Source organism: Eubalaena glacialis, chromosome 15 (assembly GCF_028564815.1).
Source record: "Eubalaena glacialis isolate mEubGla1 chromosome 15, mEubGla1.1.hap2.+ XY, whole genome shotgun sequence".
Classification (NCBI taxonomy): domain Eukaryota; kingdom Metazoa; phylum Chordata; class Mammalia; order Artiodactyla; family Balaenidae; genus Eubalaena; species Eubalaena glacialis.
In genome coordinates, this window is record NC_083730.1 from 73517186 (window position 1) to 73530092 (window position 12907).

Consider the following 12907-nt stretch of genomic DNA (forward strand, 5'->3'; position numbering starts at 1 on the left):
AGGTTAATGTTTTGTTTAATTTCTCTTGTTACAGACTTACTGCTCTAATAACAGATTTATAAATGCCAACTACTCTTGGATACAAAAGAGTGGCTCAGGTTGGTAAAAATGTTTTAATTTTCCCTCCCATATTATTCCGGTTTTCTTTGTTGACTTTATATGCTTGGCATATTCTAGTTGTGAATGCTCAATGTACAAACTTGGCAGGCCTGTAAGAGCACAAAGTGGAGCAGTGGGCGAGTTGCACACAGGCATCAACCACGCCAGCAGCACCGACTGTGCCACGGTATGCCTCTGACCAAATGCAATGTCCAAAATACAGCCCACTTGTCTACAGAGGATGAAGAGCAATTTTCTTTATTAATAGGCTGAGAACTGGGGAAACAAAACAATTCTTGGATTGAATAGCTCCTAGGAATAACTTTAAACATCTAGGTCAAACTACAGGTACTGTTCTTGAGAGCAGGGCTTCTTAAACCAGTTTCATGGCATCAAGGAAACCATACACAAAACGCATTTGTGCAATTTCTGCAATGAGTGTTCATCTCCAATGGTTATCCAAAGACCTCCAATGGACCCCACAGAGGTTAAAAAGTAGTGCTTTAAACCAATCACGTTTCTCAAAATGTGGCCCAAGGTCCACCCCAACATTTAGGGAAAAATGAAATCCTCCTCATTGGGTTTAGAGAACTAAACCTGTTACCTTCAGCAATGTCTTAAGTTGCTTAAGATGGTATCCCAGCCTGAGAGGATCCCCCAGTTAAGTGGGGAGGAGAGAAACCATAAGCTAAGTCAACACAAAGTTTGCTCTTTCATAACTGTCCACAGAACACTTCCTGTGTGCCATGCTTAGTGGCTAGCAGGCAGATGACTGTGGTCCCTGGCCCCACTGCTCTCCAATCTCTCAAAAGAAGTCTTCTTGAACTTGCCATCTCAAGAGTCCTTAACAGCAACTATTCCTGGAAAGGAATCCCTTTGGGATATTTTCAAAGAAAACCTTCAAGTTTGGCTAAAGGCAAAATACTTCAAAGTGCCCATTCTGAACTGGGAGTGCTCCTTCCCTATGAGTATTTCAGGAGGGAATGTGAGATTACCCTTTTGTAGAGTCCTGACAATCCACAGAAACTTACATCGTGAACAAGTTCACTAAAGTTATCATCTGGACAAGAGAAGAGTTATCAACAGAGACCTTAATTTTTACATAGGTTACTAAAACCTGACCAGGCAAGAACAAGCTGCTAATTGGCTAAGAGTCCCACACCAAAGGAAGTATAAACACGTTTTCTTAGTTTTAGCAGCCTTCCTTAAAGAAAATGTGTCAAGCCTTCCCAAACAGTCTATTTGGGAATTACTAATATGGACACCCACTTTCAGTGATCAGAATTAAAATAGAAAGCAAATGATGTGAGTATAAGCCCAAAGCAACAGTGGTTAAATCCTTATACAGTTTCTTTCTGCAGAAATCCCCTGCAGAAGCAGCTATGCATTCTGATGACAATCTGACGTTATAGAATTTCACACAAGTCACTTATATAAGGAGATGAAAGGGGAAATGTTCTTTACCTCCGTGAGCTGAATTCAATTCACAGAGTAAAAAGCCCAATTTTTTATGATTACCGTGGATATTTTTATTTTACTGTTAGTGGTCTGAGCACCCTAGAAGTGCCCCAGTATCTCACCTATGTGTGCCCGGCTCTTCCTAAAGAAGGCAGACGTCCCTGAAGCAGCGCTTGGGTTGGGTACCCCTTTGACCTCCTCTTCTAGACCCCACCCTCCACACACCCACTAACATTGGGCTTGGCCCATCAGGCTCTCAGATGGTTGCTGACTGACCTGATATTTCAATCCATGAGTCACATGACTTTTCTGAAAGGCTCAGAAAGCTTTTAAAAATAGATCACAATGGGGTAATGGCATTCATAGATGACAGCCAGGGCAACGGTGAACGAATGACACAGGGGGTGCATGAGATACCTTCCACCATCCCCCATTCATGAGGTTTGTTGCCAAAGGGGAACCGTTTAGAACAGTTCTTACAGGCAGGTCAGGATGCAAACTGGATCCTGCAGAGCTGATAAGCAGGACTCAGCACCTGGATTCACCCAAGCCTCTAATGGTGGCTGATTTGATGCAAAGACTTTCTTCTATTGAAAGGATTTATGTGAAGCTAAGAAAATGGGAATATAAAAAAAAAAAAAAGGAAACCTTGCTTTTTCTGTTGATCTGGCCAACACAATAAAAATAAACCTTGGCTTTTAAATGCGTTCATACAACCGATAAAAGCAATGTAAAACATGAAGCAAGCAAGTAAATAAGTACCAGAAGGAAACTTATGAAAATCATTTTTAGGGTGGTAGCATTACATTTTCATAGTGCTTTCTGGTTTCATATTAAAATGGAGATGGTTACTGTGACATTTAGAAAATAAGCACCTTGATCTAAAGTTGGTGTCTAAAGAAGCTATCTTTCAGTATCTCCCCCTACCTTTATTACATCATAAGCAGTTTTTAACACTTATTGTGTGCCAGCCACTTTTCTAAGCACTTGATATTCATTTTCTCATTTATTCCCCACAAAAATCCTATGGGTTAGATACTATTCTATCTGCATTTTACAGAGGAAAAAGATGAGAGTCAGAGAAGTTGAGAATATGACTGAAGGCAACACAGGTTAAGTAAGTGGAAGAGTGGGGGATCCCAAACCAGGCAGTGGGGCTCAGTGGCCCCTTATCCTCTCCTCTCCAGTGATTCTCTTGAGAGGACAGGGGAAGGTGCCCAACCCCTCCCAGCAGCTTTGTCACTCAGTGTTGGGTTTGTCCCAGTCCAGTGGGACCGCTGGGAACCCTGAACAAACTGCCACCTCCTCAGGCAGGCTTCCCCTAGGCCAGCTCCTTTTACAGCACCCATTCCTGAACCAAAGATTTAGGAAGGGGTGCTAGAACCACAGATTTCTATGTCAGACGTTCCAATTGTGAAATGACTGGCTCCTTATCTAGCTAGAAGTTCCCACCATGAGGAAGGAAGAGAGGATACCCAAGGGGGCAAGGGCCCTTAATCCCAATTTTTCAAGATGACTTAAAATCGGAACAGGTAGGAAAGAGTAGTCAGAAGACAGTATCTATGGTGTTGCCAGCCAGCCCCCTCTAAGAACTTCCAGTTAGGTTTCTGGAAAGCTGAAACATTAACATGGTATCATGATTTTTTGTACCAAAACTCTGCCTTCCCCCATATAAACAGGCACCCCTATTTTTATACTAGTTTAGAAGTTTATAGCTAAGTGCCTCACTGAAATGCCACCTGTTAGAGCCTACTACTCAACTCAGTTTATGAGATACCCATGAAGTTATCAAACGAGATCTTTGTATAGCAAAAACTGACCATCGGACTACTGATTTCAACCTAGAATTTAAACCAAAGAGTATTCTCAAAGGATTGACTTCAAGTCTTGCAACTGATTCTCTCCAAGAAGGCTAGAAGGATTACTCAAATCAGTCCACTTCAGTTGCTTGTCTGTTTTCTTAATGATTTTAAAGCAAAGACAGGGAATTCCCTGGTGGTCCAGTGGCTAGGACTTGGTGCTTTCACTGCTGGGGCCTGGGTTCAATCCCTGGCTGGGGAACTAAGATCCTGCAAGCTGTGTGGCATGGCCAAAACAAACAAAACAAAACAAAGAAACAAAGCAAAGACACAAACATGGCTGTACCACTGTGACCAACTGCCCATCAGCCACAAATTAGGGGGGCCTCCTTTAAAGATCCCTACAATGACAAATAAAAAGGTGCCAATTTATAACTAGTCAAAGCAATGAAGAGCACACAGGTAACTCAGATAATCCAACACCTATTTTTCAGCTGGTAGATTTAACATGCATGGTTAACATTGGTCAGTATCAAGCTGAATATTCTGAGTGTCCTCCGCTTTTATTCCGTGTCCAACTGGCAGGTGACAGCATTCAGTAAGGAGTCAGTGGCAAGCTACAGGAGCAAAGGAGAAACAGCACAAAGTACGTAATACTTTGTGATCTAAGAAAATCAGTCTGTTCGCTTGAAGAAAAAAACATGGATCTGAATAGTGGGACAGGCCAAAGCATTTCTATTTTGTACTTCAAGCAGAAGATGGTATCACTAATAGAAGAGCAAGTACTACATCTCAACTACTGGTAAACAAGGACCACTGATGAAGGTAAGAAAAAGCTGAATGAGTCCCAAACTTTTTCCACTAATAAGCCTCACTACCTCCTGTTTTCTAAACTAATGGTTCTCAAACTTGAATCTGAGTCAGAATTCTCTGAATTACTTGTTATTCAGCCAGTGATGGCTGGCCCTAACCCTAGAGTTTGATTCAATACCTCTGAGATGGGGCCCGAGATTTTGTATTTCTAACAATTTACCAGATGATACTAAATCGTAGTTTTGAGGACCACACTTTGAGAACCGCTGTCTAAACCATTTTTAATCCATGACTTTTGATGTGAGACCCCACTCTATAACCTCCCAAAGTCCTTCAACATAATGCAATCACTTTAGAAAAATGCACATTTAAATACTACCAAAACATAGCTTTTTATCTTAGGAATCTGGCCTGGCAAAATGGACCTGAGTGGGTTTATAAATTAAGGGCTCAAGACCCTCAGGATAGCAGGTGCATATAATAAAGCTACTCATAACCATCCAAATTAATAATCACTGAGGCTTAGGAGTAGGCCTGAAAATTCCCAATATGACCCTAACTTGAGTTCCTGAGACATTCATGGAAGCACAATGGACACCAACTGAACCCTGGGGAGTAACTATGCACCTGAGTTGCTTGACAACATCAACACCATATTTCAAGTTCTCCACAGAAGACTAAAGCCTTGCTACTCAAAGCATGGTCAGTGGACCAGCAGAATGGCCACCACCTGGGAGCTGGTTAAAAGGCCAAATTTTCAAGTCCACCCCTACCCTAACAATCAGAATTCACACTTCACCAAGGTTCATAGGTGATCCCCAGACACATTAAAGTTTGAGAAGCAAGCTGGACTAAAGGATGTCCTACCACACAGGAAACTCTGGTCTGTTACCTTGAAAAGCACTCGCCAAACATCTGAACTCCTCCATCTTCATGGGAAAAAAACCTCGAATTCTGAACAGACTATTCACATTATCCCATAAAACAACTGAATACTACTAAATGGAGAAGGGTCAAAGCTTAAGAAACCCTCTCATCTGGCCAGTGTTTTTCTGACCCTGTAGTTAATTACAAATCCCTCAATTACAAAAGTTTTCAGAAAAGACATCACTTACAAAAATCACTGAGGACAGTTTCCTTCTACTGCTTCTAAACTTTCTAGCTTGTGAACCTGAAGCGGCAGAAACATTACTAAATGCTTTATTTATTCCAATAGTTTGATCCCAATATGTAAATAGGGAGTACGATGGCTCAAATATTATTCCAGTTGTGAAACCAAAAAACATTTATTATAGTGTTCAGAACATAGGACTGTTTCAAACTTCCTTCAAAAGGAAAAAGGCTTAGTTTGCCTCAAATCCCACATAAAATTACCAGAGTGTTGAGAAACAAAAGCACTACCCTAATACCCCAACACTGCCTAAACATGACCCTAAAATTGCCATTAACTAAGTACTCTTGAATGAAGTGGAAAGTAAAACTATTTCTAACTAAAATGGGGAGAGAAAACCATTGAATGTAAGCTTAACTGTCAACCTAAAAATTTCTTTAAGGCACATTTATCTAAGCATGGCAGAATTCTGAGGTTGGATTGTCAAAAATGGGCAATATTGAGTTTCTCAGTCTTTACTGTAGACATATATAAGTTCTACACTAAGAAAGACTCATAATATCTTCCTAAAAATGACTTATGCATAAAGATGGATATACATTAAAGATGAAATATACATGCTACCCTCTGATGAGTGTGTGACAGTGATTCAAAAGCCTCTATGCCTGGACTCTACACGTAAAGTACCAGTCAGAACTTTTATTCAAAAATTGCTGGGAGACCTGAATTCACATGAGCTTATATCAATAAGAGCAGTTCAAATCACTTTCCCTTCATTTAATAAGATTTTCTCCATTCAGATTTCACCTGTCAACATTTTAGGTAATGAATTTAAGTTGTGAAATACTATACAATCACTCTCAGGTTTGAGAGAAACTATAATATATTTGGGAAGACCAAACCTGAATGAAGAAGTAAAGTGCTTTCTATCAACTCACATTCTGTCATGCCAAAACAGATTGTATTAACACAGCAATTAACCAAAACTCTTTTACACCTGAAAACACTCTTTTCCGCAAGGTTTTTTTTTTAATGCTAAAAATGAATATTACTCCAATAGCAATGGATAGTTTATCAAGTAGTTAAGAGTAGTAGCATCAGTATACAAACAAGGCCCAAGTTTAAAATACTAACCAATCAGTATCTTGGGAAGCCAGAGACAATAACCACGTTAGAATCCTTGATGGGGTTCACACCAGGGAAGTAATAGATATGGGCCCAACTAGGACACAACCCTTCCCGTCAACAGTCCCATGCACATTTTATGTACTCCAGCTCAACACAGTTCAGTGGACTAGGAAAGAATTCACTGCTCCGGTCAACCTCTTCAGAAATGTTCAGTAGCCCACAGGACAGTGAAACAATAGCTTCAATAAATATACAACCTTGAGGTGATTCCTCCTCCCCCACCCCCCTGAAAGAGCAGATATCTGGAGGAGTTTTAAATCACCACAAGTTTTTAGCTTGAAGTCTTAACTTTTGTTGAGTCCATATGCATTTTATAACAGGAAGTAAAAAAAAAAAAAAAGAATTTAAAAATCTGGTTACCCTAGGCAAGCACACCAAAGAGTATTCCTGTGGGGAGTTCGTCTCTCAAGGAAACATCAATACAGAGGACACTGATTTCTGTGAGGCATCCCAGAGCTGAAATCCTTACTCTATGGAAGGTAAGTCAATAACACACCAATTACACAGCTGTTACAGAATTTGTCTGCCAACATATACTGATCCACAAATTCACACAGGGAATATCGAGCCAATATTCCCTTCACCTGAAGGCTACTTAGAGGCAAATTGTAGTTTAAACTCTGGGTAGTCACACTGCAGAAAAAAGTTCAAAGCAATGCTTTACTAAATCTAGTTAATATTTAGTTCACATAGTGAGTCAGAATGAGACTACCACTTTAAATAATACTAATGAAATTCCTACACAATGTTACTAATCTCCTCACCTATAAAGAAACACTATTTCATTAATAACAAAGCCTACTTTTGTATAGCGATGCGGGGATTTGGAGGCCGGTTGCTTCTTCAGGTCAAGGAAGGCATCTCCATTTTCTGTTTCACCCACACTTCTATCCATGGCTTCTTGGTCTACAGTTCTTTGCATCTGGAAGAAATCAGCACAAAACTGTCACCGAGAACAATAAATTTTCAGAAGTCCTGACTGTTTAAGAAATGGAAATTCATATCTCTTAGACTGACTACCTTTAGAAAACCCTCACCCAACAATTACGCTATAAACCAGAACCCACTTGGAAACAGAAACACTGGTACTTAGATACATTTTCTAGCAAAGAGCTCTAAGCATCAACAGGATAAGGAAAACAGAAGTGCAACATGCCCAAATCAGGGTCCAGCCTTTAAGCAGTTTTAATACAAAAAGAAACCAACATTAGTCGCTGCCACCCGTGAGGGCCGTTCAGGCAGTAGTGGGGAAGTTTCTCGGAGTGGGGGCAGGTAGGAGACTAGCTGAAGCTGGGGATCCGGGAAGTCGGGCAATGGTAAAGTGCCTGTCACTTGCCAATGGACGGCGCCAGCTGCCCCTTGTTACCGGAGGCCAGGGACTGGGGACGGGGCCCGAGCGCCCCTCACTAGGCCAGCCGCACCTGTGGACATGTCAGGGGAGCCCCTGGCAAGGAAGGGGCGAGCGCCAGCTTCAGCTCCAAAACTCAGCTTCCCCTGGCCGAGACCCCAACTCCCGGCCTCTCGCGCAGGCCCCGGCCCAGCGGCCTCCTTCGGAGGAAGGGCGGGGAGAGTACTCACGGAGGGGAGGCGGGCCGGAGGAAGCGGGGAGGCCGAATCCCCCGGCCCGGGCGCTCCGAGCTGGAGCCGATACAGGCCCGCCGCCATCCGCCCCGGCCCGGCGGCTCGGGCCCCGCCAGCCCGCCCGCTGCCAGCCGGCCGCCCCGCTGGCCTCGCGCCCCTGCCCGGCCCCCGCGCGCGCCCCGGCGCTCGCGCTCACGCCCGCGAACCCGGGCGCAGCGCACCCGTGCCCCTTCTCTTCCCGCGGGCCCAGGCGCGCAGCGCCCCAAATCCCGGCGCCTCCGCCGCCACCCGGCCCTTACTCGGTGCCTCGGCCGCCGCTACCCTGCCCGCCGCCCGCGCCGGTCCGAGGGCTGCTCCGCGCGGCCTTCGCTCTCGCCCCCCCCACCCGCTCGGATTGTCTCCCTTCAGCCGCCGTAACCGCGGCCCAACCCTCCGCCCCTCCTCCCCGGCCCCCTCCCCCTTAATAACTCCCTCCACGCACCCGGACCCCAGCGCAGCCTTCGCCGACGCGCGCCCGGATGTGAGGTGTCCGCGGCGGTGCCGGCCGGAAAAAGGAAACATCGGGGCGCGCTCCCTGGGCGCCGGCCCCTGCGTACGCACGGCGGCGGGGAGGCGGAGGCCGGGAGGGGATGGCGGCAGGGGGAGGAGGCCTGGCCGGGTGCCACGGAAGCCGTCCCAGGTGTGCGCAGGCGGTCGTCGTGGGCAGCCCCGGGGAGGACGCCCAGTTCCCACGCGCGCTTCGGGGTGGGGCGGAGCTTGAAGCCCGCGACCCCCGCCCGGTGGCGCTCCAGGGAGGGTGACCGCGGTCGGGAAGTGGGTCGGCCGCTGCGTTTGCACGGTTCGCGTCGGCGGAGAACCCTGGGGCTTCGGCAGCGGGAATCTGAGTTAGGCGAACTTGAGGGCTTTGCGCCTTCCGGTTGGGGTTCGAACCTTGGCTCTTTTTTTTTTTACTGGTGGTGTAATCTTGGGCAAAGTTCTAACTTCTGAGTTTCGCTCTTATTAAAATGGCCTCTATGTATGAGGAATAAGCGAGATTACGCGTTGCTGCATTAATAAGCAAACTTGCCACGGTTGCTTTTGAATGAGCTACTGGCGACTGACAAATTCATTGAAATGTTCTTTCCCGCCCCATAGCCTGCACGGGAAGAAGGGCAAGTGCGTTTGGGTGAAAGATGAAACTGCGAATGTCAGGCGGTTAGTATGTAGTGCTGAGACCGGCTGACGGCCACACAGACGCACATATAATTTCCCTCCTCTGTGAACAAATGAGAGTAATTGCCATTCGGGGAGGAAAGGTTTGACGGAGATCACGTGTGAGCCGGTTTCTGCCCCGTGGGACCGTGGAATGATACATGGCTGTGGAGGAAAATGTAATTTTTCTCGCCAAAGTATAGCGAAGTCTACATTTCTTTGAAGGGGCCTACTTTCTTTGAGCTTCACTTGTGAAATCAGCCGATTGGGCAGTGATTGAGCACTAAGTTCCCGTCCTTGAGTATTGGCAACGGACAAAACAATTATGAAAACTTTTTCGTCTGTAATGATGAATAAAATGAGTTTCTCGGGCTTCCCTGGTGGTGCAGTGGTTGAGAATCTGCCTGCCAATGCAGGGGACACAGGTTCGAGCCCTGGTCTGGGAAGATCCCACATGCCGCGGAGCAACTAGGCCCGTGAGCCACAACTACTGAGCCTGCGCGTCTGGAGCCTGTGCTCCGCAACAAGAGAGGCTGCGACAGTGAGAGGCCCGCGCACCGCGATGAAGAGTGGCCCCCGCTTGCCACAACTAGAGAAAGCCCTCGCACAGAAACGAAGGCCCAACACACCCAAAAATAAATAAATAAATAATTTTTAAAAAAATGAGTTTCTCACAACTATCCTCTCTCTGCAAGCCACTGTGGAGAAGTGGAGAAGGCCTATTTTTTTGAAGCTCTTAAATCCTGGCTCTGCCACTCAGTGTGAAACCAGAGCCAGTTACTTCACTTTTTTGAACCTGTTTACTCATCTATCAAAAAGAGATAGCAGTACCTACTTTTCAGGCTTTAAAGAGATAACATTAAAACCACTGTTCTGGTTATCTTTTGCTGTGTAACAACTATCCCCAAACTCAATGGCTTAACCCAACATTTATTTTGCACCAAATCTGTAATTTGTGGTGGTCCTAATTGGAACAGCTGGTCTCTGCTCCCTTCAACATCAGCTGGAAGGCTGTGTGCTAGGAGCATCTAATGGCTCACTCACTCACATGTTTGGTGGTTGGTGGTGGCTGTCAGCTGGAACCAATGGAGCTACTGCTGGAACACTTAAACCTGGTCTCTGTGGCCTGAGCTCCCTCATAACATGGTGGCTAGATTCCCAGGCAAGTGTCCAATTAGGAGAGGGCCAGACAGTTGCACAGCCTAGCCTCGAAGTCACTGTTCTGCCACATGCTGTTCCTTAGATAGGCATCACTAAGGCTGGCCTATATTCAAGGGAAGAGGACTTAGACTACACCTTTATACGGGAAGAGTGTCACAGAATTCGTGGGCATATTTTTAAATTACCACCAGCCATATATGAAATGTGCTCAAGGCACTGTAGCTATTATGATAAAGGCCTGACCTGAAGCTCATTTCCTGGGTCCTCTGGTCTCTCCTATGGAGGATGTACTCTTCCCCCAGGCTCTTCTTTTTTTTTTTTTTTTCAGGCTCTTCTTTAATGTCTTGTAGAACCGTGTTGTCAACTCACTTCTTACCTCTCAAAGCCTTAATCTGACCTTATTAAAGCAGAAGACAATTATTACCTAGGAATAAAGGTAATCATTTACTAAGGGAGGGCATCTGTGAACTTCTTTCACCTGTGTCATGTAAAAGCTAGATGCTTGCAAATCCTTGTTTCATTGTCGCTTTTGAATGTTATTCTGTTTGGCAGGAATGATCATTTATAATTCTAAATGCCCCCTTTCGCAATGAAAATGAATTTTCAAATATCAGTATGGGAACCCCTTTGAGAGAGTAAGAGAAAAAAGATTCTACTTCTTTACTAAATATTTGTAAGATCTTGGTTTAGGTTCAAATTCTTGTTTCAAAATTTGGCATAAGGGGACTCCCAACTTTCAGTCAGTTGGGGAAATTAACAGTCCAAGAACAGCAGAGAAGCAAATAGAAATAAGAAACCTAAAAATTTTGAGAGAAGCCTCAACTCAGATCTCCACTGCTCTCCACCTTTCTAAATGAGCTTTTTCCTACTCAGCTTTTCTTTCTCCAAGGGTAATCCCAATAGGATTTGAACAGTTTCACAGTTGTGGCATCATGTATTCAACGACTACAAAGAAATTATTAAGAGACTTCTGTAAGACCATAGAGCAAATTATTTGCTGAGTCTAAACCCTTTCTGGCACTTTACATCTTTGATTTTATATATGCAAAGTAGTTAAAAGAGTCTGACATCACCAAGTGCTGCTGCACTAGCTATTGTTATTCTATATTGTTATCTAATCTTACCCAATGGGACTAATTATTTTCATTATAATTCAAATGGAAATGCCTTTAATTCCTTCCTAAATTAGTCAAAGCTGATGGTGGTAAATGCACATGACAAAGTATCAGCAAATAATTTAGAAAGCATGCTTACTGATTTATCATCCTGGATTGTCATAATTTATTTAAATGTAATTTAATAAAGTACTTATAAGAGTAACATTACAGTAAGTAAATGTTAGTTACAGTGTTAATCAGGACTTTGAAAGTAAATTATTTAAAAACTACTTTGCCACATAACTTCAGGTTAAAGATTGGTTCCCATGTCCCGCTAAAATGGAACTTCTTTTAAACTTTTAATTACAAAAATTAACATAGGTAAAAAAAGAGCAAAAATGCAAATTACCTGTGATTCTAATACCAAGGCACCCAACAACAGTTTTTTTCCCTCATGTTTTTAACGTAAAATCTTTCAAGCATTTAAATGCATAATGCTAGCCTTTGTTTTGCGCTCTCCACCAGAAATCTCAAGTGCTTTCAAATAATGCTTTACAAAGCACAGGAGAAAAGGATATAAAAATGCCCTACCTTAATAACCTATAATGAAAAATAATCTGAAAAAGAATAGTGTATATATACATAAAACTGAATCACTTTGCTGTATACCTGAAACTAACAGCATTGTAAATCAACTATTCGTTAATTTTAAAAAAATGCCCTACCTACCGTCTCCCATCCCCACTTTTTAAAATTTGGGCCCACTCTGATCATCTTTTAAATTAATGACTATTTACTAACAATGCTCGTTAATTACATTTTTTTTAATAGATCTTTTTTTTTTAAGGAATTCCTTTATTTTTATTATTTATTTATTTTTAGCTGTGTTGGGTCTTCGTTTCTGTGCAAGGGCTTTCTCTAGTTGCGGCAAGCGGGGGCCTCTCTCTATCGCGGCCTCTGTTGTTGCGGAGCACAGGCTCCAGACCAGCAGGCTCAGTAGTTGTGGCTCACGGGCCTAGTTGCTCCGAGGCATGTGGGATCTTCCCAGAGCAGGGCTCGAACCCGCGTCCCCTGTATTGGCAAGCTGACGCTCAACCACTGCGCCACCAGGGAAGCCCGTTAATTACATTTTAAAAGTAATGGTTAAGAGACGCCATCAACCTGGGATAATGTGAATTCGCCGGCGGCGCAACCCTCACCCGCGCGGTCAAGATTGACGACCTCCCAGTCTACGAATGCGCGCGCCCCAGGCCTCGGGGACCGGCTTGCGTTCCCCGGAAACCATCGAGAACCGAGAGCCAGAGAAGCTCACGCGGGAGCCCGGAGGTGGGGGAAGGAGGGCCTGGGTCCGCGCCGGCCTCTACACGGGAGCCTCGTCCCTGGTGCTTGCGCGAAGCGTAACTCGTGAA

The 12907-nt window shown here is 44.3% G+C and overlaps 2 protein-coding genes across 8 annotated transcripts in view; one reads left to right on the forward strand and one right to left on the reverse strand.

The window, feature by feature from the left end:
• EIF4ENIF1 (eukaryotic translation initiation factor 4E nuclear import factor 1) overlaps nt 1-8563 on the reverse strand; it is a 40891-nt gene extending 32328 nt beyond the window's left edge. For 4 of the 7 annotated variants that reach the window (XM_061169609.1, XM_061169608.1, XM_061169607.1 and 1 more), the window contains exons 1-2: nt 8047-8157; nt 7271-7390 (exon numbers count right to left, since the gene is read on the reverse strand). In XM_061169609.1, coding sequence (XP_061025592.1) covers nt 7271-7390; nt 8047-8133 — 207 coding nt within the window. In that variant the 5' untranslated portion in view covers nt 8134-8157. Of the gene's footprint in view, nt 1-7270; nt 7391-7889; nt 7911-8046; nt 8158-8348; nt 8458-8530 lie in introns of those variants that run through there. The other 3 variants (XM_061169611.1, XM_061169610.1, XM_061169612.1) reach the window with 3 other exon arrangements.
• A 147-nt stretch (nt 8564-8710) lies between these two features.
• The window catches only part of SFI1 (SFI1 centrin binding protein), an 83143-nt gene continuing 78946 nt past the window's right edge, over nt 8711-12907 (forward strand). Inside the window, exon 1 of the mRNA XM_061169614.1 lies at nt 8711-8728. The gene's annotated coding sequence lies outside the window, so the exon portion shown is untranslated. The remainder of the gene's footprint in view (nt 8729-12907) is intronic.